The sequence below is a fragment of the Hyperolius riggenbachi genome, chromosome 9 (genome assembly GCF_040937935.1).
Source record: "Hyperolius riggenbachi isolate aHypRig1 chromosome 9, aHypRig1.pri, whole genome shotgun sequence".
Lineage (NCBI taxonomy): Eukaryota > Metazoa > Chordata > Amphibia > Anura > Hyperoliidae > Hyperolius > Hyperolius riggenbachi.
In genome coordinates this window covers 215,329,628-215,354,248 of record NC_090654.1, presented here as the reverse complement: position 1 = coordinate 215,354,248, position 24,621 = coordinate 215,329,628, and the positions used below count along the sequence as shown (strand labels likewise).

At 44.2% G+C, this 24,621-nt stretch overlaps 1 protein-coding gene across 1 annotated transcript in view; it reads left to right on the top strand.

Moving 5' to 3' along the window:
- Window positions 1–24,621, top strand: part of RYBP (RING1 and YY1 binding protein) — a 101,239-nt gene that overhangs the window by 63,740 nt on the left and 12,878 nt on the right. The window contains exon 3 of the mRNA XM_068251842.1: window positions 15,163–15,747. Coding sequence (XP_068107943.1) covers window positions 15,163–15,747 — 585 coding nt within the window. The remainder of the gene's footprint in view (window positions 1–15,162; window positions 15,748–24,621) is intronic.

Genomic DNA, 24,621 nt, shown 5'->3' with positions numbered 1-24,621 from the left:
CATGCGCAGTTCAGAGCCGTCCGTCTTACGGAGCCGGAGTGCTTCCGAAGTCTCCCATGGCGGGAGATTCAAACGGAGGAGTCTGCAAGGGAACGAGGACACCGGCAGGAAAACAGAAAGGCTCTATAGGACCCAGAGCCTTCCCTCTCCTTAGGTAAGTGCCTGTTTTTTTTTTGTTTTTTTTTATTTATTTAAACTTCAGACTTGCTTTAAGAAATCTCCTGACACACAATCCCCCTAGCCACCCCATAATGGGCCCAGCTATGACAATTAACTTTTAGTATCAAAAAGCTTACTTATCTGCTGTAGTTAAAAAGGGGCAGTTATGATTAAATTTGAGTTCCTAACAGGGTTATTAAAAATAGGATTTGTGGACTCCAGTGGGGATGCAGGCAGCAGTAAAATGTTCCCTCTAGTAGCGTGGGAAAGGCTTTGCACTTCTGAGATGTTTTTATCTCTGTCTGTGCCCCTCACTAAAAAAAACTTCTCACTTCTTGTACTGGGAAAACTCCAAGACTTGACCAGCCTTCAGAGAAAAAAAACCAAAAAACAGGTTTTGCTTTGTGATAATCAAGCTTTGTTTCTTTGTGATAATCAAGCTTTGTTTTCATTGATTTAACACTTTGATTGAACTTTCTGCCATGTACTGAAATATCAGTGGTAAGTAGAGTGGCTCTTTAAGACTAGCACTGTTGTGTGGTAGTATGTGTTCCTTGAGCGTTAGTGAAAGGCTTGTTGTGTGTGATGTTTGTGTAGCTCTGCCAGTGACGTGCCAGTGACAAAGTGCAGGACCCATAAACCTTTGTAGCTTGACTGTGACACCTGCAGAGGTTTTGTGGCCTCTTCAGGTGAAGGACGCCTTTGTTTATTTTGCTAAACACCTGCCACAATCAGTGCATTCAGGTTTTATGTACGGGGATGTGCAAAACACAGACTACATCATAGAAGAAACCTGCAGTCCTGAATTCAGGCTGAGAAAAAAAAAAAGGCAGGGACCCCCCCCCCCCCCCCAAGCAAACTTGTAGCATCATATACCATGGACAGCCTGACTGTATTTCCTTCCTGTTGGAGAGGGGAGTGATGTCTTATATAATGGTGAGGTAGCCCCAACCTGCCTCTTTAAGTCGCTTGCTGGGATTGGGACATGATCCTGTACAGACCTGGATCATGTACAGACCTGGAAGCTAGCGCCATGTTCTGTTGCTATGCAGAGAGGAGGCATGCCGTCTGCTTGGCACATGACAGTTTGGTACGGAGTGGGCAAGGAGAGAAGGAGAACAATGCCGTGGACCCACTGCAGTATCCTATGGTGGTTACAGGTCCACATCATAGGGATTCATGCTGAAACACTCAGAGGACTGCTTCATAAAATAAAGGGTGTTTCTGTGTTTTTACATACCTTCAGTATAAATGGCCTTTTTAGATGTTTTGGGAGAAAATCTACGCAAATCTCCAAGTATCATTCTTAAAGGGACACTTAAGTCAAACAAAAAAAATGAGTTTTACTCACCTAGGGCTTCCAATAGCCCCCTGCAACTGTCCGGTGCCCTCGCCGTCTCCCTCCGATCCTCCTGGCCCCGCCGGCAGCCACTTCCTGTTTCGGTGACAGGAGCTGACAGGCTGGGGACGCGAGTGATTCTTCGCGTTCCCAGACACATTAGCACCCTCTATGCTGCTATATGGTATATGATATATGCTATAGCAGCATAGATGGCGCTATTGTGGCCAGGAACGCGAATAATCACTCGCGTCCCCAGCCTGTCAGCTCCTGTCACCGAAACAGGAAGTGGCTGCCGGCGGGGCCAGGAGGATCGGAGGAAGACGGCGAGGGCACCGGACAGCCGCAGGGGGCTATTGGAAGCCCCAGGTGAGTAAAACTTTTTTTTTTTTTACTTAAGTGTCCCTTTAAGGCCCGCACCCACTATGCAATTTTTCCGACGATTCTTCCGTCATGGAAATTACAGTACAGCTTTTATGGTGACCACAGTGAAATCCAATAGAATAAGGCTGGGTTCACACTTATCATTGCGAAAGAAACCCGAATGTGTTTTCACGTTAAAATTTGCATTACGCTGTTGACAGTGTAGATGTGTAAATTGTCAAAATTGACTCATACAGGCAACTTCAGACAGTCAGTTTGGGGAATAATCATCAGCTCTTTGCACACGTTTAGTTTCTAGTCTATGCTCATGTTTTTATGTTTAGGTAAGCCTTTGATCCCCTCAATGCTGGTTTATCTGTAGCCATGTTCTATCTGCAGTATGTTAGTCATTTCCATTGCCTAAGCTGGATCTCTCTTTACCACCCCATTAGTGCTTCCTGTAGGGGTAGACTCTGCAAAGCTCCCACAATTAAAGTGACAAGATCTGTGTTTTCTGTTGACGAGTCAGCTTTGTGCAGGGCGGCAGTCCGATCACACTTTGCTCCGAGAAGAATGTCACGGATGTAGTTCGGTCTGCCGAGATGTTCTTTGTTCTACTCCTTATCTGTGACTATGGGACAGGGCTAATTAAAAATGTAGGGTCAAGAGCACAGGGCATTGTAACAAGATTCTTCTGCAGCAAGTTGCTAGGCGTAGAGTTGCAATTACCCAGCTTGCTGCGCTGCCTTCCTCTTCAGATACAATGCCCTGGGCTCAGCAGAGTTTCCTACTTTTTATAGTATAAATTCACTTTAGCTTTAATAGTGTTTTAGCGGTACAACACAGCATATTGTATTTCCATTAAAGGATAAGTGTATTTGTAGTATAAATGTGCAAAATTGCCTTTACATTTCTCCCTTAAGTAATTGCAATGCATTACTGACTTTGTTCCCTTGAGCATGTGTGAGAATCTTCTGGCTGTCTAAATTTCCCAAATACCTCTTCACCACCAACCGTCTGTGTATCACAGCCTACTGGGCCTCAGCTACCCCTCTGCCTTTCCCTGCACACCTACCCCCTCTGCTGTCCATTGCTCTGTGTGTGACAAAATAACTAGCATGTCTCGGATTTGTTCTTTCTACGTCAGGTCTGAATAAAATTAGTGAGGGTCAGTTCCCACGGTACCTCAAATAAGGGCGCACAGTAATCTTGTTAGTAAAATATTATTATTAAATACCAATATTTTACTGTAAAAACATAAAATATCAATAATAGTGATATTTTACTAAGGCCAAACCTAACCCTACTCTCACACAGAACCCTCCCCCCTGGCACATAACTCTAACAACCCTCCCCATGCCTAAAACAACCCCCCCCCCCCCCCACCGCACACAAACTACCTATCTAGTACCTAAAACCCCCACCCACACAAACTACCTAGTGCCTAAAACTAACCCCTCACCCGCACAAACTACCTACCTAGTACCTAAAACTAACCCCCCACCCGCACAAACTACCCAGGGCTGTGGAGTCGGTACAAAAATCTTCGACTCCGACTCGGACGTTTATGAAACCACGAGTCCAACTCTGACTCCGGGTACCCAAAATGGCTCCGACTCCTTAGTCTAATACTTAACAGGGCTGTGGATTTTGTACAAAAATCATCTGACTCCCGACTCCTCAGTTTATGAAGCCACAACTCCGACTCCGGGTGCCCAAAATTGCCCTGACTTCGACTCCAACTCCACAGCCCTGAAACTACCTACCTAGTACCTAAAACTAACCCCCCACCCGCACAAACTACCTACCTAGTGCCTAAAACGAACCCCCCCACATACAAACTACCTACCTAGTGCTAAAAACTAACCTTCAACCGCACAAACTACCTACCTAGTACCTAAAACTAACTCCCCACCCGCACAAACTACCTACCTAGTGCCGAAAACTAAACCCCCCCCCCCCCCCCCGGAAAAACTACCACCCTAAAACACTAACCCCCCATTAGGGATAATCAAGAGATGCAAATACTTCAAAGTTTATGCAAATATATGCAGTTTAAAAAGTGGACCAATCAATGTAAATAAAATTGTCTGGTCTATTCTAAAGCTGCATATATTTTCATATAAATTTTCATCAACTCGGAAGTATTTGCATATCCTTAATTTATCCCTATCCCCCACCTGCACAAACTACTTACCTAATCCCTAAAACTAACACCCCCCCCCCCCCTGCAGAATAGCAGCATTTGGGTTCCTGCAATGCCTGATATATCCAACCCCCAAATTTCTGCTCTGGCACCCAGCGACTGCTATTTTGTATTGGCGCCAGATCACGTGCGGCCAGCAGGAGTGGACAGTGTAGTGTCCTCTCCAACACATTTAGCTACATAAATCCACGGCAGACTGACAAGTGTGATTGGCTACTGTATCTAAAATGGGAACCGTTCACTGGTAATTATTTGATGCAGTAAAACGGACAAAAAAAAGTGGAAACACAGCCTAATGGAATATAATTGCATTATTGGTCAGGGTGTAATTGGAGGCTGATTTAGTAGTCTTATATCTGTAACATGAACCTGAGAGGAAGAAATAAAAATGTTATACATACCTGGGTATTCCTCCAGCCCCCTTCACGCTGATAAGTCCCTCACCGTCCTCTTCCGCTGCCTGCAGCCTCCATACTACCAAAACTAAAATTTCAGTAACCTCTCTTAAGTACATAAAAGAACATTTGAAAGCCTTCTCAAGTTTTCCCTGTGTGTAAAAACATTTTTATTTTCTGGTTCATCAGCAAAGCAAGAATCTTTTTGCCTGTGTTTTCTCTCTTCTCCCCCCTCACCTCTACTGAAGTGACTCAGCTGTTATTATTATTATTAAAGAGGCACTTTTTTTTTTCTCCTTTTTTTTTTTTATCTGATTTTATGCTTAAGGGCCCATTTCCACTATCGTAAAAATTCGCATACGTTTCCCGCATGCGAATTCGCATAGTCAATACAAGTGGATGGGACTGTTTCCACTTGTCAGGATTTCTGAGCATTTTTGTCCACGTCAAAAATTTGCATGGCATAGCCATCAGAATTCGCATACAGCTATGCGGGTGTATGCTAAATTTCATGCGAATTCGCACGAGAGTTCGCATGGAATCAATTGAAAAGCACACAGGCACTGCCATGGTTAAATTCGCATACAGCATCATTCATGCGAATTCGCATGAAAATTTGCATGCAAACGAATGCGAAATTCGCATCCTCATGCGGATTTTTTCCGCGGCGATACACACCGCACAAGTGGAAATGGGCCCTAAGTCCTCATCAGTATTACATTCTAAGTGGATTTGCCGCATTCCCGTGGCAGAACGAGTGATATATGGCAGAGAAATAGCCCAGCAAAGTTCTGGGCTCGCAGATTCCTTCCTGGAAGAGGCAGAGCTGTACGCAGTAGCTCTGCCTCCTCTCCAGTCAATCTCCGCCTCTCCCCGCCCATCTGTCTTTCACGGAGATTGACTGGAGAGGAGGCAGAGCTACTGTTCAAAGCTCTGCCTCTTTAAAGAGACTCCGTAACAAAAATTGCATCCTGTTTTTTATCATCCTATAAGTTCCAAAAGCTATTCTAATGTGTTCTGGCTTACTGCAGCACTTATACTATCACAGTCTCTGTAATAAATCAATGTATCTTTCCCCTGTCAGACTTGTCGGCCTGTGTCTGGAAGGCTGCCAAGTTCTTCAGTGTTGTGGTTCTGCTATGAACTCCCCCCTCTCTGCACACTGCCTGTGTATTATTTAGATTAGAGCAGCTTCTCTCTTCTCTCTTATCTTTTACAAGATGGATAAATCGTCCTCTGAGCTGGCTGGGCTTTCACATACTGAAGAATTACAGACAAGGGCAAAGCTGTTTGCAGGAAGAAAAGAGCAGCCTGAAACTTCAGTGCATGAGAACAGGGGGAAGAAACACACAAATGATCTCTTGAGATTCAAAAGGAAGGCTGTATACAGCCTGCTTGTGTATGGATGTATTTTTCTGTGTGGACATACTGTACATCAACCTACTTCCTGTTTTGGTGGCCATTTTGTTTGTTTACAAACAAACTTTTTAAAACTGTTTTTAACCACTTTTAATGCGGTGAGGAGCGGCGAAATTGTGACAGAGGGTAATAGGAGATGTCCCCTAACGCACTAGTATGTTTACTTTTGAGCGATTTTAACAATACAGATTCTCTTTAAGGAAGAAAGGAATCTGCGAGGTCTATTTCTCTGCTATGAATCACTCCTTCTGCCACGGGAATGCGGCAGATCCACTTAGAATTTAATGCTAATAAAATCAGGTAAAAAAAAGACTTCAGTGTCTCTTTAATGACAAATATCGGGGTGCTGGACCTAGTGCCGTTTCTACCACTGTTTTGGATATGATCAGATGTAGAATGTGGTAATTACATACAGTGGTTTCAGATATCAGGCAACCACTAAAATTCCTTCTACCACACCAAGGTGTTTTGGTGAATGGGGGGAACGGAACGTTATGGGATCAGAGGGGTGTGCAAGCCTTATGCTGGGAATACATAGGTCGATTAGCCGCAGGATCGACCCCAGCCGCGTTCCCGCTCGTCCGTGCAGATTACCGCTTGTCACCGCCGGCGCTTCCTTATTGTCCGCCGGCGGGGATCGAACGGGCGGGAGTCGAGCGGCTTGATCGGGCCTGCTGAATATTATCAGCTGGCCGGATCAGCTGGTCGATACACGGTACAGAAACGTACCGTGTATCCCCAGCATTAGACCAAGGGATAAAGGTGTCTTGAAGTTGATGAAGTGAATGGCGAAGTTTCTAATTAAAGATAAAATTTAATTGTATATGAATTTTAGTGACCCATCTGTTGCGTATTGCCACTCACAGCCTTCTTCATTAGGTGCCTAACTTTCTTATAGGTGAATTATGGTAGGAACCACACTTAACATATCTATAGTCCAAATGCTAAATAGGAGATTCTAGTACTATTTTCATTTTAAAAGTTCAAAATCTGCACTTGTTGACCCTGAGGCAAGGCTCTGGATCGCTCTCTCCATGTCCTCATTCCTTCACTGTCCACTCGGTGAAATTTATTTGACCGGCAGGTCAAATACGCCTTTGCCTTCGTTCCTCCTTAGGCAGTCTTTAAAAGTGTCCCTGAGTACTTCCGAAAATGAGTGGATCATAAGCCGTTCAGATGCGCCTATCTTCAGAAGCACTTGCAACCAAAAGGCGTCATTTTTAACGGGACACAGTGGTGGAATGAGTTAATGGAGAGAGGACCTGAAATGGATCTCAAGCCTTCCTTCCAAATAGAGGAGTCTCTATTTTTTTACAGCTTGCTTTAGGTTTTCTTTAGTTTTGGCTGTCTCAAGTGAATGAACACTGTTTTGTAATGTTTATGCAGCTCCCATACAGACACATCTTGAACTATTGAACTTTTTATCTGTTTTCTGCAGTCAGAAGTGTCAAGTGGTCACCCTTCTAGGTTCACATCTGCTGTTTATCCTGTGAGAAATTCTGAGTGGGGTTTACATAGTTCCCTTACATAAGACGGCAACAATCGCTGTAAAAAAAACGAAAGATTCCAGAGCTCTAGAACAAGGCTCCGGACAGCCTACAAACATGGCGTAATAGCAGTTTGGGAGTGTGTTTACTCTGTGTAGAGGAAAGTGCCAGTATGGAAGGCTAGACGGCGCTTAGGCAGCGGATGGTGCTTTACGAAGGGAAGTAGGCAACGGCGTCTGCATTGGCTGATGTCTCTTGGCTCTTGTAGTGCTACATATGTTCTCTCTTAGAGGAATTTAAACTACATGTGGAGATTATTTGAGACTGTTCTTTACTGTCCTCAAATCTCCTGAAACCCGAGGTTGATGAATTAATTAAATATCCCCTTGGGATAATGAGTCAGCGTTTGAAGCCCAGCAGATTAAAGGTAGTTTTTTTTTTTTGTTTTTTTTTCCCTCTTCCTCTCATTTCCAGCCCACGTTTCACATAAGCCAGACGTTACCTTCAAATATAGCTGGTAAAGTGACCGGCGTTTTCCCTCTTGGGTTTGACTGTTTTTGCTTTTTCTGTAATTTTGGTTTGCTTTCAGTAATTCCTGCATTCAAATTTCCCACTGATTGAGCCATGTGCACTTTTAGCCTGTTGTGGATCAAACTCGTTCTGCCAGTTTACGGTTACAATCCTGCTTGTATCACCCCAGTCTTTAGCAGCTAGCAGGCTTATAATGGTATCTCTGCAGGATGTGTTTAGCTTCAGTTAGACACTTTTTGGCGGAATCTTTTATTGCTGTCTGTCTTCATCAAATTTCATTAGTTGATATAGTGGGAATTAATTCAACCCCCTGGATTTTATAGGTGTCACTCGTTTCCTGTTACAGGAGACCACCAATTATCTAAGCTATGCTCCAGGAACAGGAAGTATGGGAAATAGGGCTCTAGACAAAGCACAAACTAAATGTGCCCATTAATGATCCAATTTCCCGAACGCCCACCAGTGTAGGGGAAAATGATATAAGCAATCTGGCTTGACTAATCGCTCGAAAATTTCGATCTGAACGATCGATAGAAAAATCGTTCATCATCGATCGGAAACCACTAACTGCACCCAATCCAATCATACAGTTTATGGTTCGGGAGATTGTACTGTTAATGGGAACTTTTAGGCGGCACTTTTGGCCTAGGCATCTGCCGAGGAAACCCTAAAAAGGATCTGGTGTTACACTTTTACTGGCCGAAGCTGTCTCTGTAGCTCTTGATTCTGATATGTTGATTTCTCAGAGTTTCAGACTGTATACAGTATACTCTTGCTAAAAGATGAAATTATGGTTATCAGAGTCCATCCACAGATAAACCATTTTAGTTTTCATAGCGCAAAAAGGGTTTTAAACATTTGCTTTGTTTTTTTTGCTGTCAGTACCCCTGCTGTCCTTTGATTCACTATGAAGTTCCTTGGAGTTTAACGTACTCTAGTGGTATAGGAAACACGGAATGGCAGGCTCTTGAAGGTGGCTCTAACTGTTCTTTACTTTAAAGTATAAAATTGGTTTTGTATGTTACTGTTTCTGTTCCATTTGGGCAGTGTACAACACGTTAGGACAGGAAGAAGGGAAACACAGACATCGGTAAACACTGAAAAAGGCTCTAACCCTGTTTCACATCATTAAAAGCTAAAATATTTTTTCCCCTGCTCAACTTTATTATAGGTTTAACTCAAGTGATTTTATAAATTGCTTGTTGCTTTTGCACCAATGTAGCGCCCTGGACCATGGAGTTCCCTGTCCCCCAGTTCACCCCTTCCCTATCACTCACATCACTGCAGTACAGTGCTATATTACGTTTTTAGTTGCAATGCCATCTACTGGTAATTCCTGGTATTTCAGGTAGCCGTGATCAATTACCATTTAGGACTAGTTCACACTGGGGAGCACAATGTGCTGCGACAAATGTATCCTTATGGGATAATTCTCATTGCAGCGCTTGCGATTTTCATCATTCTCTTGAATGGGAATTGCAGTCACCGTAATATCGCCAAATTTTCATGATACAAATGCTGAGCGATTGCAATTTGCGTTTTGCGATCCAGACCTTAAAGTGACATTTTTCTGCACTTTGATCCCAGCCTTTAGTTCAGGGGTCAGGAACCTTTTTGGCTGAGAGAGCCATAAACGCAACAAATTTTAAAATGTAATTCTGTGAGAGCCATACAATATGTTTCAAACCGGGACAGTGTGCATGAGGGCTCACGTCCCTGTTGCCATGGTGATGTCTAACAGTTGATCCTCCTGGGCAGCGGAGGTGTCAGACACATCTTCAACTTCTCTTGGGTTTCAGCAACATAAGCAATTTCCATGCGAACCAGACAGGAGAAATACAGACGAACTACTTGTACAATTAGCTGGCTGACTTGGGGGTTGATTCACTTTGTAGGACAAGATTCCCGCACTTTGGACCTATAGGCTGCCAGTCAAGTGACGCAGCCTATTGGACCAATTAACATTCGGGGATTTCATCCTAGACCTGACAGGGTCCAGGGTGGGACAGTTAGAGCAGTCGTTAGTTCTGGGGGGAGCATGAGTAGTTAGTAGTGCATGGTACAGCAGTAGCGTGCCTACTTTGAAAATTTTACTTGCGCTGTCACACTAAGCTGCGCTGTCACACTAAGCTGCGCTGCTTGTGCAGTGTAGCTTAGTGAATCAACCCCTACGGATTTTGTCTGTGAGCCAGATGTAGCAATCAAAGAGCCACAACTGGCTCCCGAGCCGTAGGTTCCCTTCCCCTGCTCTAGGCCATGCCTGACTGTCTAAACCCTGTAACTGTTCCTCAATTAAAGGACAACTATAACGAGAAGGATATGGAGACTGCCATACCAGTTGCCGGGCTATCTGGCTGATCATCTGCTTCTAATACTTTAAGCCATAGCCCATGAACAGTCATGCAGCAGATCAGGTGTTTCTGACATTGTCAGATCTGACAAGATTAGCTGCATGCCTGTTTCTGGTGTTATTCAGATACTACTGCAACCAAATAGATCAGCAGAGCTGCCAGGCAACTGGTATTGTGTAAAAGGAAAAATCCATATCCCTCTCAGTTTAAGTTCCCTTTAAATGCTGCCAAACTGGACATCCATATGGAATGGGCCTTTGCATCCACCACCGAGGTGTACAAGGCCTTGTCAGCCTAACATAAATTAAAATTTTGTAGTCCGCTACTGTGGAAGAACTGATATCCTGCAGGAAAGTTAGCGTAAGCAAAATAAATTTGATTTTTTTTTTTGTTTGTTTTCTAATCAAAATCTGTAGCTTTTTCTGTCAGTCCTTCCCTCCGTTTTCAAGCCGTCAAGTGTGTAGCTGTCATTCCGGAGACAAAGTAATAATCGTGATTCCTCAGAGGGACACAGACACTATTGTTATATGGAACAAGGCTGTCCTGCTTTGACGCCGCGGCACGAAACAGACGTGCTCTGAATTGGAGATTAGCCTCGCCGCCTTTATCTCTTCGCTGCGTGAAAGATCGTGTTTCCATTGTTCCTCTGCTGTAAAGTGGCACAACGCAGCTGACACTGTGGAACTTGCTGTAGAGTATATCCAGGCTTCTGTTACACAAGACCTGTCACCAATATATAATCCAGGCAGCTGGGCCTAGCTGCAGTGTGGCCACTGGTTCCTTCCAGCAGATGAAGGAAAAGCCTTCTCCACACATAAATGGTTTCCGGTGTAGACACTTGGCGGAAGTACTGGTTGGCAGTAGAAGTTTCTCAATTAGATGTTCACAGATGTGTCGCTTCTAAAGTAACCGGACAGGAACCCGCTGAGCAGCTGTTCCTTGTGTGACGGACCTACAGAACTGCAGGCTGTGATCTTCTTAGATGACATGCATAATGCTGAATTAGGCCATATTCCAGGCCATAGATCCTGCTGCAGCTGTATAGTTACCATATTACAAAGCAGCGTGAGGGAATGTTGGAGTATTACATACCCTACGCGAGATTATTGGGCTAAATGGAATAAAGCTGAATGCTCACCTCATGAAGCAGGAAGATGGACCCCAGCGACGTCCCAAGATAACGAACGTTCCCAGATCAATCTTCCTGCCGATGGGTATACGCGACAGCACACTAAAGGTGGGCACTAACGATACAATCCTTTTCATCCAATTTTACCAAATCTATGTAGTAGAAGGGTAAACTGAGTAAATATATTGATTGCATAATTTAGGCAGTTACCTTTTATATTACATAGAAATAATAAGATTTGATGAAAGATTGTATCATTAGTGGCCAGCTTAAGGGTGCGATCTAGAGTTCAAGCGAATGTGGTATTTTGCACGGGAGTCGTCAGGGATCTGTAAGACCAGATGTGACAGTCATTGTTGCCGCCAGCCACTTTGTTGACGGGTTGTCGGAAAAATTGTGTAGTGGGTAACGGGCCTTTACTCTTAAAGTCTATATCTAAAAAAAAAAAAAGTTTTGTCCTTTAGTAATATTTCAGCGGCAAAAGTTTGAAACTCTCTGAGCAACTTGTGCTGCTTGAGTTCAACAGACGAGACACAGGTTGTGTGATCAACGGCTCAAAAGATAACTGCAAAGGCAAAAAATAGCTGGATACTGTGGAGAGGAAACTGACGATCTTTATTCACACAGCAGGATCTGTAAGGCACCTTGTGAAGGTTCATTCAAGACGCAGGCCATGTGCTAAGACCCAGTAAGGGTGGCCGTACATTTCGTGATCTACTACCAGATTGACCATCAGATGGATCCCTCTCTGATCAAATCTGATCATGCATGGATCTATTGCCTACCCACACACTGCAGATAGATTTCCAATTGATTTCAGTATGAAATGTGTCCCCTCCCAGGGGCCCTGTGGTGAATGTTGCAGGCACCAGGTGCAACTCCTGGCCCCTTCTGTGTGCCTGGCATCTTCTTGAATTGCCACTGCAAGCGCCTGTACCACATGACACCGCCGTATGTAGTGACATCAGTATATGTGGCCAGGGGCGTAGCTAAGGAGCTGTGGGCCCCGATGCAAGTTTTACAATGGGGCCCCCCAAGCACTCTATACATAACAATTGATACGGCGCACCAAAACCTGCCAATGGCAACCACAGTGTCAGAGGTGCAAGAAGGGGATGGGAAATAGCTTGTTAATGATTACCACTATTCAAAGTATCTATAGAAGTGATTATTATGAACACAGGACCAATAGAGAGCTAATACTGTGATAGAGGGAGGGCCTTTTGGGGCCCCTCTGGCCCAAGGGCCCCGATGCGGTTGCTACCTCTGCACCCCCTATTGCTACGCCCTTGTCACGTGTTTGTGGTATATTACACTAGTGGTATAGGCACTCGTGATAGTAATTTAATGACCTAGTATAGGGCATCCTGTTTCCTTGGCAGTCTTGTGGTTGCCCCATTTTCCCTGGCAGTCTAGTGATTGCCCATTCTTGCAGAGATAGGCAGCAGAGAAAGCAATGCTGGAAGTATTTCTCACCCCTCCTGGGCCTGCAGCCATCAGCTCTCCCCCTCCCTTCTACTAACACCAGCATCTAGTGTCTGCATGTACCAGGTCCCTGCTTTATGATGTCATCAAGTCAGGACCCTATATGCCGATACAAGACACCAGCATTAGTGTAAGTGAGGGGGAGAGACAATTTGCTGCCAGAATCAGGAGAGAAGGAGAAATACTTCCAGCATAGCTTCCTCTGTTGCCACACACTGCTGTGGAGGTTGGGGGGGGGGGGGGGGGGATTTTGGGGTTCGACACAAGCATAATAAACCCTGGTTAGCCCCTCACTTGTTGCCCCTGGCAATGAGCACAGGCATGTGCTATCGCACATACCGTGCTCATCAGACTGACAAGTCCTTCTACTACAGCTGGTGGCGTGGAAGACGTTATTATACTGTACTATGGCCACATGTGGTTAACGCTGATTAAAAACAAGTGAAAAACTGTATTCAGGATATAATAACTGACAAAACTAAGGGCATCATTTTAAAGCATTCTAGGGTCCTCCTTTAGCAGTGCAGACCGCAGTGTAATTACTTCAGCACTACTTTTATAGAGCATTTATTTTTTATAAGCTTTGTTCCACTATATATTATTTACTAAGTATGCATGGTAGCGATAGGTATGTAAGCATGCTTTAGTGACTGCTTGCTACTGTCATTATGCCTTCCTACTCCTTGTGGACCAGCATAGATGTATAAGCATTTCACTGAACACAAAACACTCACTAGGTGGCCTGTTCTCTTGTTGCAGCAGTTGTTCAGAATAGATTCTGATTGCACTGCCTGAGATACAGATAGCTAAAGGGCAAACCAGGGGTTTGATTCATCAAAGCGCAAGTTAAATACAGTACTTCAGCGTGCGTTGTGACTTACAGGTATTGGGCGCATGCTAACACAACCCCGATACTACTTCGCAGTAGCTCTACGTCACTAGTGCGCAGCATTAACTAGTGACGGACGTTACTAAGGAGTGCACCCTACACTGCTAGCAGCGGGCTTAAGGTGACCACACACCATAAAATTTTTAAATATCTGTTCAATTTAAGAATTGCAATCCATTTTTCTGACTGATTGTAACATTAAAAAATAAGACCAATGTACCACACACGTATGTTCAATTTTTCCCCAATTATGATAAAAATGATTGGAAACGCTGACAAAATTGCTAGGGTGTGTATATTAATAAATTGACAATCTAACACACACCATGCAATCTTTAGAAAGATTGAAGAAAAATATCTGACATTCCGGATCGATAAAAATCGAAGAAAACTGGAAATCCGATCGGATTTTTCAGACGAATGCTTTCGATTTTTTTCGAATTGCTGTAAAATCTGATCATTTTATTGTATCGTGTGTGTGGCCACCTTTAGAGTGCGCCTGATACATTTAAGTCACGCTGAAGTATTTAACTTGCGCTGTAGCAGTGTGATAAAAATTATGAATCAAGCCCATATGTCTTTAAAAACATGGATGTGGTATGGTATGTATGGCAAATAATTTTGTATAAGGATACTTTGCAGCTTAAAATTTGCCAATTTCAAAAAACTGTAAAAGTGTGTCTTCTACAATGCTGCTTCTCTGTATGAATATGCTTGTCCAGTAGGTCTTGATGAGGAATTAGTGTACCCAAGGCAACATGAGATAAACGTGTTTATGTACAGTGACAAACATTAATAACTAGGCTGTTTTCTTTCTCTGCCTGAAAGGGTTAATCTTCAGGCATGCAGGCGACAGTTTGTCTTGTCTGCACTTGTCAGGATATAGCTAACCCTCACTGATGAGGAATTATCCATAGCCATAAAACTCTTTCCTAGCAGATAAGACCTTCTGACTGCAGGTGATAGAGAAAAAAAGGTCAATAGCTCATGTATTTTAGCTCTGCGATACTTAATAGACTGAGCAGATACAATAAAACATTGAATCTAATTTGTAAATGTTTTTACAATAAAAAAATTTTTTAGGAGTAGGAGGATAGATGCAATTGTTTATATTAGTTTATTTTAAACTTGGATCCACTTAAGGTGGTGCCAACATATTGCTGTACCCTCCAATATTATACCCTGCTAAGCTTGTGCAGCCTACTAACGGCAAATAGACTAGGTTTCTAGTGCTTAACAGACTTTATAAAAAGGGTGGTCGGGCAGATGCTATAGGTTGTGTTAAGCAGCATCACCCCTGCACTTGTGTACACACACACACATATATACAGTATATATATAATATTTTTTTTCAATAGTTCTATAAATGTATTAATTTCTTTTTCTTTCTATTTTTTTTTTTTTAATAGGAAACCCAGAATAAACTCTCAGCTAGTGGCACAGCAGGTGGCACAACAGTATGCAACCCCTCCACCTCCCAAAAAGGAGAAGAAAGAAAAAGTTGAAAAACCTGAAAAAGAGAAAACTGAGCGGGACAAGCTGGACAAGGAAAAGCCGGAGAAGGACAAGCTGGATCGGGAGAAACTGGACAGGGACAAGCTAGACAGAGAGAAGATGGATCAAGAGAGGCTGGACCGTGAGAAGATAGACCGAGAAAAGATGGACAGAGAAAAGCTAGACCAGGAAAAGCTGGACAGAGAAAAGCTAGACCAGGAAAAGCTGGACAGAGAAAAGCTAGACCAGGAAAAGCTGGATAGAGAAAAGCTAGACCAGGAAAAGCTGGATAGAGAGAAGCTGGACCGGGAGAGGCTAGATCGAGAGAAAATGGACAAGGAAAAGTTGGACAGAGAAAAAACTAAGGAGAAAATTGAGAAAGAAAAACAGAAACCAGAAAAAGAACAGAAAGTGGACAGAGAAAGAGACAGGCATGAGAAGAAGCCTGACCGGGACATTACTTCAAGTGTTGTTAAAAAGACCACTAACAAAAAGACAAGGTAGGTGTACACAGGTGATATCCTACCTGGATACTCAGGAATCTCAGACTCTTTACTGCCCAACATTTCCATTTTACGTTTACATAGTTTGGAGAGGCCTGAAAGCCTTGGGGTTTTGTAGTACTTGTCTGTGTACCAGTTTAGTAGAATTCCCTACATTTCCTGACTCTCGGACTTCCATGAACCCTTTCGACTTTGACGTAAATCCTGACGGTCCCTGGGACAGGAAATGACCACACAGCTAAAACCTGTAAAAACAATGAGGCTTGGAACTGTTTCTTGCTCTATGGGAAAAATCATTCATTGCTGTCATTGCGGATGAGATTTTGACACTTCCTGTCATGAAGTGAGAGAAAGTTTCCTGCATGAGGAGATGGACAGCTATAAAACTCAAGAGATTCAATACTCTATTCATTGTCCAGAGCGTTTTTTGTTTTTATTCTGGAGCTGAGCTAAAGGCTCATTCAGACTATGCACGCTGCCATGCGCATTTTGGCAGCGTGTATAGAGTGCAACACGCAAGAAGGGTGGAGGGGCACAGACAGCCCTTCTACCAATCCCATCATATGCGCTGCGCAACAGTGCGATGCGTGATCGCGTACTGCTGCATGCATTTTTGGGAATCGCAGCGCAGATCCCATTCACTGTAGTGAATGGGATCTGCAGTGCATAGTAGCGCAGATGGCGTGCGATCATACGCGTTGCGTTCCGATCGCACAGCCATCTGCGCTGAATGATCTAAAAGAGGCCTTACCATGCATGTACAGCCTATCTCCAGTGTTTTTTTTTTCCTCTATACTAACCTCTCCCAGCCACTCAAAACCTCCTCAAACGTTACTGATTTTGAGCTTTGATGGTTACATGAAACATCCCTGGAAGCCTGGTTCTCTAGATGCCCCTCTATGAGGAAATACTGGAGAGCAGGCAAGTGTCAGGCCAGTGCAAGCTACAACCCTCCACACTGCATTCCATAATACCCAGCAGAGGGCGTACTGTATTTAAAGCAGGATATAACCCTGCATTTCAACTTTGCTCTAAAACATTATTTACAGCATATTATATGCAAAAAGCATTTTTTTTTTACTAGACCAGCATTGGAAGGGTTAAACACAGAGGTTTAAAGTTCCGTGGAGAGATATGCAGAAGTTCAGATTGTTACATTCTATTTAGTTAACTGTATCTATTGAGAAATGTTACACACTCTTTGGCTGTCCTCCAGCTCCTTCTCAGTCAGAGACAGTGAGTCACATTCAACACTTATACATTTATGTAAACATAATGTATCTATGTCAGCTTCGGATGCGTCTGCAGAAATCTCCAGGAACTTTAAAGCCCTGTGTAACCCTTACAATGCTGGTCTAGTAAAAAAAAAAAAAAATGCTGGTTGCATATAATATACTGTAAATTATGTTTTAGAGCAAAGTTGAAATGCAGGGTTATATTCCACTTTAAGTTAAAGAGTAACTTTTAGGCATAAAATACTAAATCCATTCTCTATTGCAGGCTATTACACAGATAAAAGGATGCTAACCAGGCAATTCAAAAAGTTTCAAATCAATGTTACTTTTTTCCAATTAGGTTTTTTCTCCCCATGCTCCCAGGCTCTATATTCGTACACAGACGCAAAAGAGAAGTGACATGGCATGCTGAATCAGCCTGATTGGCTGAAGCTTTTGACACTCACCTGTTTGGCCGCCTGATCTCCCCTTCTCTGTGGTGGTTGTAGCAGCTGCTAGGGCGCAGGGAGGGGGGGCCAGAGGCTGTCTCCTGTCATAGTCCTCGGCCCCCCTCCTCCAGTGTCATGTCTGCCCCCTCTCCGTTCTCCTGCCACCGCCGCATTCCCCCTCCTCCCCGCACTGCACATTGGGGAAGGATAAAGGCGGCGCACACAGACTCTCCTAATAATGGTTCCAGGCGCTGCAGTTCCCTTCTATTCTCTTTGCACGATCGCCGGCGTTAGTGCAGAGAATAGATGGGAACGGCAGCACTTGGATCCATTAGTAGGTAAGTGTGTGCCTGCTGCATTTATTCCTCCCCGATGTGCACAGAATCAGTGCGCGGATGAGGGGGGAGGGGGTTGAAATCTAGCCGGAGGACAAAAGATGGCCCCTGCCAGCTACAGGATTCTGCTCATTTACTATATAAAGTTATCTGTAATCAAAACGTGGACACTACAATACATCTGTTATGTAAGTAGAGCAAGTATTTATCTACCTACATATGTGTTGTAGTTTTTTTTTTTTTTTGGGGGGGGGAGGCATATTATTGCTAACAGTTTCTCTTCAAAGCTAAACTTTCACCCAGGATTGAACTTCACCCCAATCAGTAGCTGATACCCTCTTTCCACCAATAATTCTTTACCTCTTCTCCAATAGATCAGGGACATCTGTGTGGCTGATATTGTGGTGAAACCCCTCCCATAGTGTGATGTCAGGGCCATGGCCCAGACCATTCGGTATGTGAACTTCATTGCATTGTGGAAAATAGCAGGTATTTCCAGCTGCCAATCAGGCAGCATCTCCCTCTGTGCATAGAGATCACAGTAAACAAATATTCCACAGAGATCACCTGGCAGGACTAAAGATGTCGCGCTTGTGATAAATTTCAGAATGTAAATTGGTTTTACATTCTGTTTTACAATAGGCAAACATTGACTAAATACAGTTCCTCTTTAAGCAACAGAGGTACAGAGTATCCAGCAAGTTCAAGGTGAACCAAAACACCTTGGAGTGTGTGAGGGGCTACAATGGACCAAAAAGCCCTCTTACTAAAATGCTGTAGAAAACAAAAGTTTGCTTTCTTAAAACAGAAAGAATTTGCGATAATTCAGGTTGACGTGAGCTCCGAGATGTCTCCCAGTGCATCACTGCTGAATATATGCAAATTAACCATTGCTGCCCTTAGAAGCTAAACACACCTCCACATCCACTGGAATGCAATGATGTGTCAGCTTGTTAATATTACAGAGCCACAATAATCCAACATCATTGCATTCCAGCGGATCTGGAGGTGTGGCTAGATGGCCCCAGTATAAATGGCCTGGTATAGGTGCCCCAGTATAGGTAGCCAGGCATAGGTGCCTCCAGTCTAGGCAGCCTGATATAGGTGCCTCCAGTCTAGGCAGCCTGATATAGGTGCCCCCAGTATAGGTAGCCAGGTATAGGTGACCCCAGTATAGGCAGCCTGGTATAGGTGCCCACAGTATAGGTAGCCTGAAATAGGTGCCCCCAGTATAGGCAGCCTGGTATAGGTAGCTAGGTATAGGGGCCCACAGTATAGGTAGCCTGGAGGGGGAGCAGCGGTCACACAGCCGTGTGGAAGGGGGGCCTTACTCCCTCCCCCCCTTCCCCCTTCACTTCAGGCCCCCCCTTCAGTGCTTCCCCCTCCAGAAATTACAGCAGCGTCTGGGCAGAGAGACACACCTCTTCTGTGTTCCATGCGCTTGAGCTTCACAAGCTGACGGTCTCCTTTGTCTCCAGAGCTCACTCTACTTCCTAGTAAGTGGAAGTAGAATGCGCTCTGGAGGCAGAGGAGACCAGCGGCTTGTGAAGCTCCAACGCATGAAACACAGAAGAGGTGTGTCTCTCTGCCCAGCCGCTGCTGTAATTTGTGGAAGGGGGAAGAGGGGTGCTGGAGGGCCTGAGGTGAGACTGGGGGAGTTTGGCTCCCTTCCCTGCAGCTGTGTGCCCACTGCACCCCGCCCATCTCTAAAATCGTCACTGGGCAGTCCCCAGAAAAGCCCTCCCTCCCCCCAGGCCTTCCCTGGGGCCCCCTGCAGTGGATGTGATTGGTAACGCTCCTGTTGGTGAATTACAAAACTCTTTACAGCAGTACTCCACATTATTACAATTTACCACAGCTTACAGGGTGCATGCTTATTATGACCGAGAGAGATTTATTTCACATGCAAGCCAGTGTATTTGAATGTGATTGAATGTGGCTGCCTGAGCCTTTGGGCCTATTTACTGCAAGGCTGATAAAAGGGTGTAGGGTTTCCTTGCTGAGGTATACTAGCCTGCCCACAACAATAGCAGCTGGTAACGAGCAGAAAAAAAGCTGGCAATTGTGGGGGTCCACCTTAAAGGGATCCTGAGGTGAGAGGGATTTGGAGGTTGCTATGTTTATTTCCTTTTAAACAATACCAGTTGCCTGGCAGAGTCATCCCGGTCCTCTGCCTCTAAAGCCCAATCTACACGATACGATTCTTTGTGCGATTCGATTACGGTTCTATTTACGATCCGATTAAATCCGACATGTCCGCTTGAGAATCGAGTCTATTCAATTCGATTTGCCATTGCAAAACAATGGCAAATCGAATTGAATTGAATCTAATCCCGATCGGACATGTCAGATTTAATTGGATCCTAAATAGAATCGTAATCGAATCGCACAAAGAATTGTATCGTGTAGATGGGGCTTAATGCTTTAAGCCATGGACCCTGAACAATCATGCAGCAGATCCGATACGCTGAATCAGGTTTTGCTGGATTAGCCATATGCTTTTTCCAAGGCTTTGACTCAGACAATACTTATGCCAGAAGATCAACAAGGCTTTCAGGCAACTGGCATTGTTTACAAGGAAATAAGTATGGCAGCCTCCATATTCCTCTCACCTTGGGTTCCCTTCACTCTAGTTGTCAGCTCATTGTGCCTGTCAGTAATGCTAGTGATTGCATTGCATGGGAGTAGGCTAAGGGCTGGTTTACACGGACGGTTCTGTGATGGTAAACAATGGACTTGGCACTTGTCATTTAACCCCTGTCCATTCAGATGAATACAGCCGTCAGGACAATTGCTTACCTGCATAAACTTGGGTTTGCGCAAACAGTGCCTTTTGATTCTGTCTTCGGCTGTCGTGTGCCCTGTGCTTAGCCAATCCTAGAAGCAACATTTGGCTTCCAGGATCATTTACCGCCACGTTTCAGTGTCCCCTTGTAGGGATCAAAAACGCCTCATCCCGGGAAACGTCGCCAAAAACCAACAAATGCTTTTCTGCGCACTTGCAAAAAAGTATTTAAAATGAGATGCCGGCTGCCACGGGTTGCTGGTTCAGGTTAGTGAGAAATGAAACAGGAAGCTTGCGCTCATAGGGTCTCGCTCTGCTTGTTGCTAGACAGACACTATGGCTAATAGGTGGGACTAGTATATCTTAGCAGGAAACCCTGTCACTGTTTTGTTAGTTTGTTTGCACCCTTTTTTGTTGGGCTGGTTCACACTACAAGAGCTTTTTCTAAGCGCTTGTGATCTTAACCGCTTGAGGACCACAGTGGTAAACCCCCCCTAAAGACCAGGCTGCGTTTTGTGTAATTGGCCACTGCAGCTTTAAGGTCAAGCTGCAGGGCCGCACTACACAGCAGACGATTGTTTTCTCCCCCCCTTTTCTCCCCACAAACAGAGCTCTCTGTTGGTGGGGTCTGATCGCCAGTTATTCTTCTTTTTTTTTTTCCCTTTCTTTTGAAATCCCCCTCCCTCCCCCAGCCAGCCAGTCACGCGATCGGCTGTCATAGGCTTGTGCCTATGAGAGCCGATCGTTCTCTTGTCCCCAGTACAGAGCTGCTGCTCATCGCAGCGCTGTACTATGTAAATAGACGCCTTCTAACAGTTTCCCGAGCTGCAATAGCCGCTCGGAGACTGAAGGAGGGGCGGAGCTCCGCCCCCGAGAAGGAGATGCGCTTCCTTCAGTAGCCGGCTCCAGTTGGCGTTAGGCGGTCCTGGGACTACCGCCTCGGCCACGCCCGTTTGGTGTAGAGCGGTCGTAGAGTAGTTAAAAGCTCTTGTTAATGTAATGCTATGAGTTTGTTCTCACTTGAGCAATGTGATTTTATAAAAAAAATCAACCATTGCATTAGCTAGAGTTTTTCAAATCACTAGCGTTAAATAAAGCTCTTGCAGTGTGATCCAGGTCTAAGTAAAAAGCTCGTACACATGCTCAGTTATTACCACAGGAAGTGATTGATTGTGATTGCTCTTGAGTAGAGTTTCTCTTACCGAATAGCTACGTACTCGTAGCTACTTGGAATCGAAATTTAAATTGGCCAATGCTGCCTGTGGGAGAGGAGAGAGTTAAGTTACGCTGGCATACCCCACTAGATGCATCACCTCCATGTGTTAAAAACAATTTTTCCTCCCTTGTCTCGGCAGTCCCTCTGTAATAAACCATCGCAACCCTGTCGAAAGGTTTCAGTGTTTCCTGTAGTAGTCTCGTACTCCTGGAACTCCTAAGTGGCAAGTAGAGAGAGGCCAGGAGCCCAGTGGTGCAGTATAGTTAATATGGGGGTTGGATTGTAAGTATAAACATTTATACTCACAAGATTGGGTTGCAGATCACTGCAACCAACGTATAGGGTTACGAGGAATAAACCGCCACCGCTCGGCTTTCCAGGTCTTGCCGGATGGTCGCTCTCCTAAACACAGTTTTGGGTAAATCAGTTTCCTCCAGAAGATCTGATTAGAAATTTTGGGGGGCATCCAGAGTGTTTTTCTTCAAATAAGAAAATAGAGAGGTGCCCATACCCTACTTATACTGCTGGAAGGTACTGTGTATTGACCTGAGGAAGCTGGCTAGTACCCATGAAACACGGTGTCTTCCTGTTACATTCACCCCAAAATTTTCCTCCCCAACCCTGCTACTCCCAACGTGACTTCTTTCCTTGCCCATATTTTCATGTCTTAACAATTCCCACTAATGTATAGGATAATACAATGCAATAACATTTGTAAAGTGCTTTTCTCCCATAGACTATCCCCACAATGTACTACAATCTACCCCCAGCACCCAACCCTAACCTTCCCCCAACCTCAAAATAAACATGAGCCCCAGACTACTCACCTGATGGTGTCCAACACTGAAATCGCTGGCAGAGATCACACAAAGTATGCAAACAAGGCAGTTTTGGTTGTTCCAGCGCTGGCATAGTTTTGGCACTATTAGTTTCAGTGCAGTGAATGGAGGGCTTGCACCAAGACTTGTTCTCACACCAAAACTACCTCCACACTGGATTTACTTGCTTCCTGGTGACTTTACTTCCTGATGAGTCACCAAACTTAGCCAAAAGGTTTCAGTTGCTGTATAAACCTTCTGGTTGATAGCCTTACATTACTCATTTCCAGAAGGTAATTGACACTTTAAACTCCTTTATACTGTGGTATTTTTGGGTACTTCTGTCATAGTTTTTACTTTGATTGTGCTCGCTTTCAGGATAGTATCTTTTTACAAACTAACTTTTGTAAAAACTTTCTTCTGGAGAGTAACCATTGTCTTTTAGTAACAGTAGATACACAAAACCTGCACATGTGGGTACCACCTTCCAGTTATACCATATTACCGCAAAATATCTTCACTTGCCTGGACCGGTAATTACACTGCTCTTATGTAAGGCGGATTTGCCACCCTGTCCCAGGTCACATCAGATCAAAGCCAGGGATGCTGCTTCAAAGCGGGATTGTCATCCATAAAATCAAATTCCATTTATATTTACACTGCTCTGTGTTTATTATGCAGTCTACAACCTGACCCTGCATTGCAAGCATTCTCATATAATCATAAATGTGTCTGCTGTAATGCCTAGTACACACCATACAATTTTCTGTTAGATTTTCTGTAATTAGATTATTTTCTGTAAAGTACTGGTAGAGACTGGTCATTATCTCTGGCGCATTGTCTTCTGGTTTATCGCCTGCTGAGTAGAACAATGCTTAATTGCTAGGCAGATAGATGGTTAGATAATTTCCAACATGTTGCAAATTATCTATCTGGCAGGTAAATCTAATGCTGGATACACCCCATGAGTTTCCGTGTCGAATGCGTCCGTCGATACGCGTCGATTCGATTATTTCCGAGCATTTCCGAACGAATTTCGATGATTTTTAGATCGATTGCCATGTAAAGTATGGCAAATCGACCTAACGATCCATCGAAGCTTGAATCGGACATGTCGGAAATAATCGAATCGACGCGTATCGACGGACGCATCGAACGCGGAAACGCATGGTGTATATCCAGCATTACACAAAATTGTATGGTGTGTACTAAGCATAAAAAATCTTATCTCAGTCAACCTGACTCTATTTGGTACATTGGTCACCTGCTTGGGGCTCCAATCACTAATCCTTCAGCAATACCTGCTTTGTTTCAATATGACCCAGATGAGGGCCGTGACCTCTTTACCACATAACAGGCATTTTTGTAAGACAAATCCAGTCAGAGTTACTGGTTCACTTATATTTGTTCATAAACTGCCAGCTGAGGGGGAGGTCTGCTATTAATAACCTGGCAAAAAATAAATTTTCTGGTATGTTCAGAGAGTTTCAAACTTCTCTAAACTTTCTAATGTGGTGAACCTATAAATGTACAAACTCCATTCTAAATTGCTCCCATTAAAGGATTTTGACAGCTGCTATTCTAATACTTAATTATGATAGTAAAATATCAGTAATCTTTACCAATATTTTACTATGACCTAACCCTATTCTCACACTGAATCCTCCCTCTACTGATGCCTAAACCTAACACCTTCCTGGTGGGTGCTTAACCTTAACTGCTTCCATACTAGCAGTTTCTGGCCCCTTAAGGACCAGAGACTGCTGGTGGAAAAAAAAATGGTGTCACGCCGCACTAACCTGCCGCTATTACCGCTCTCGACGATCTCCCGTCACTGTAGCCCCTTGCTTTGCCGTCCCTATGATGGCAGTCAGGAGACTATTACATTGGCTCCTGACCTTGTCATCAATGTGAGCCAATGTGATTTGCTTACAGTGATCACAGGGTCAGAAGCCAATGAAATCTGCTCCTGACCGACTCAGGGAGCTCTGCCATCATACCAATGGCAGAGCGAGGGGGCTGCAGTGGCGAGAGAGCGGCGAGATTGGCAGTAG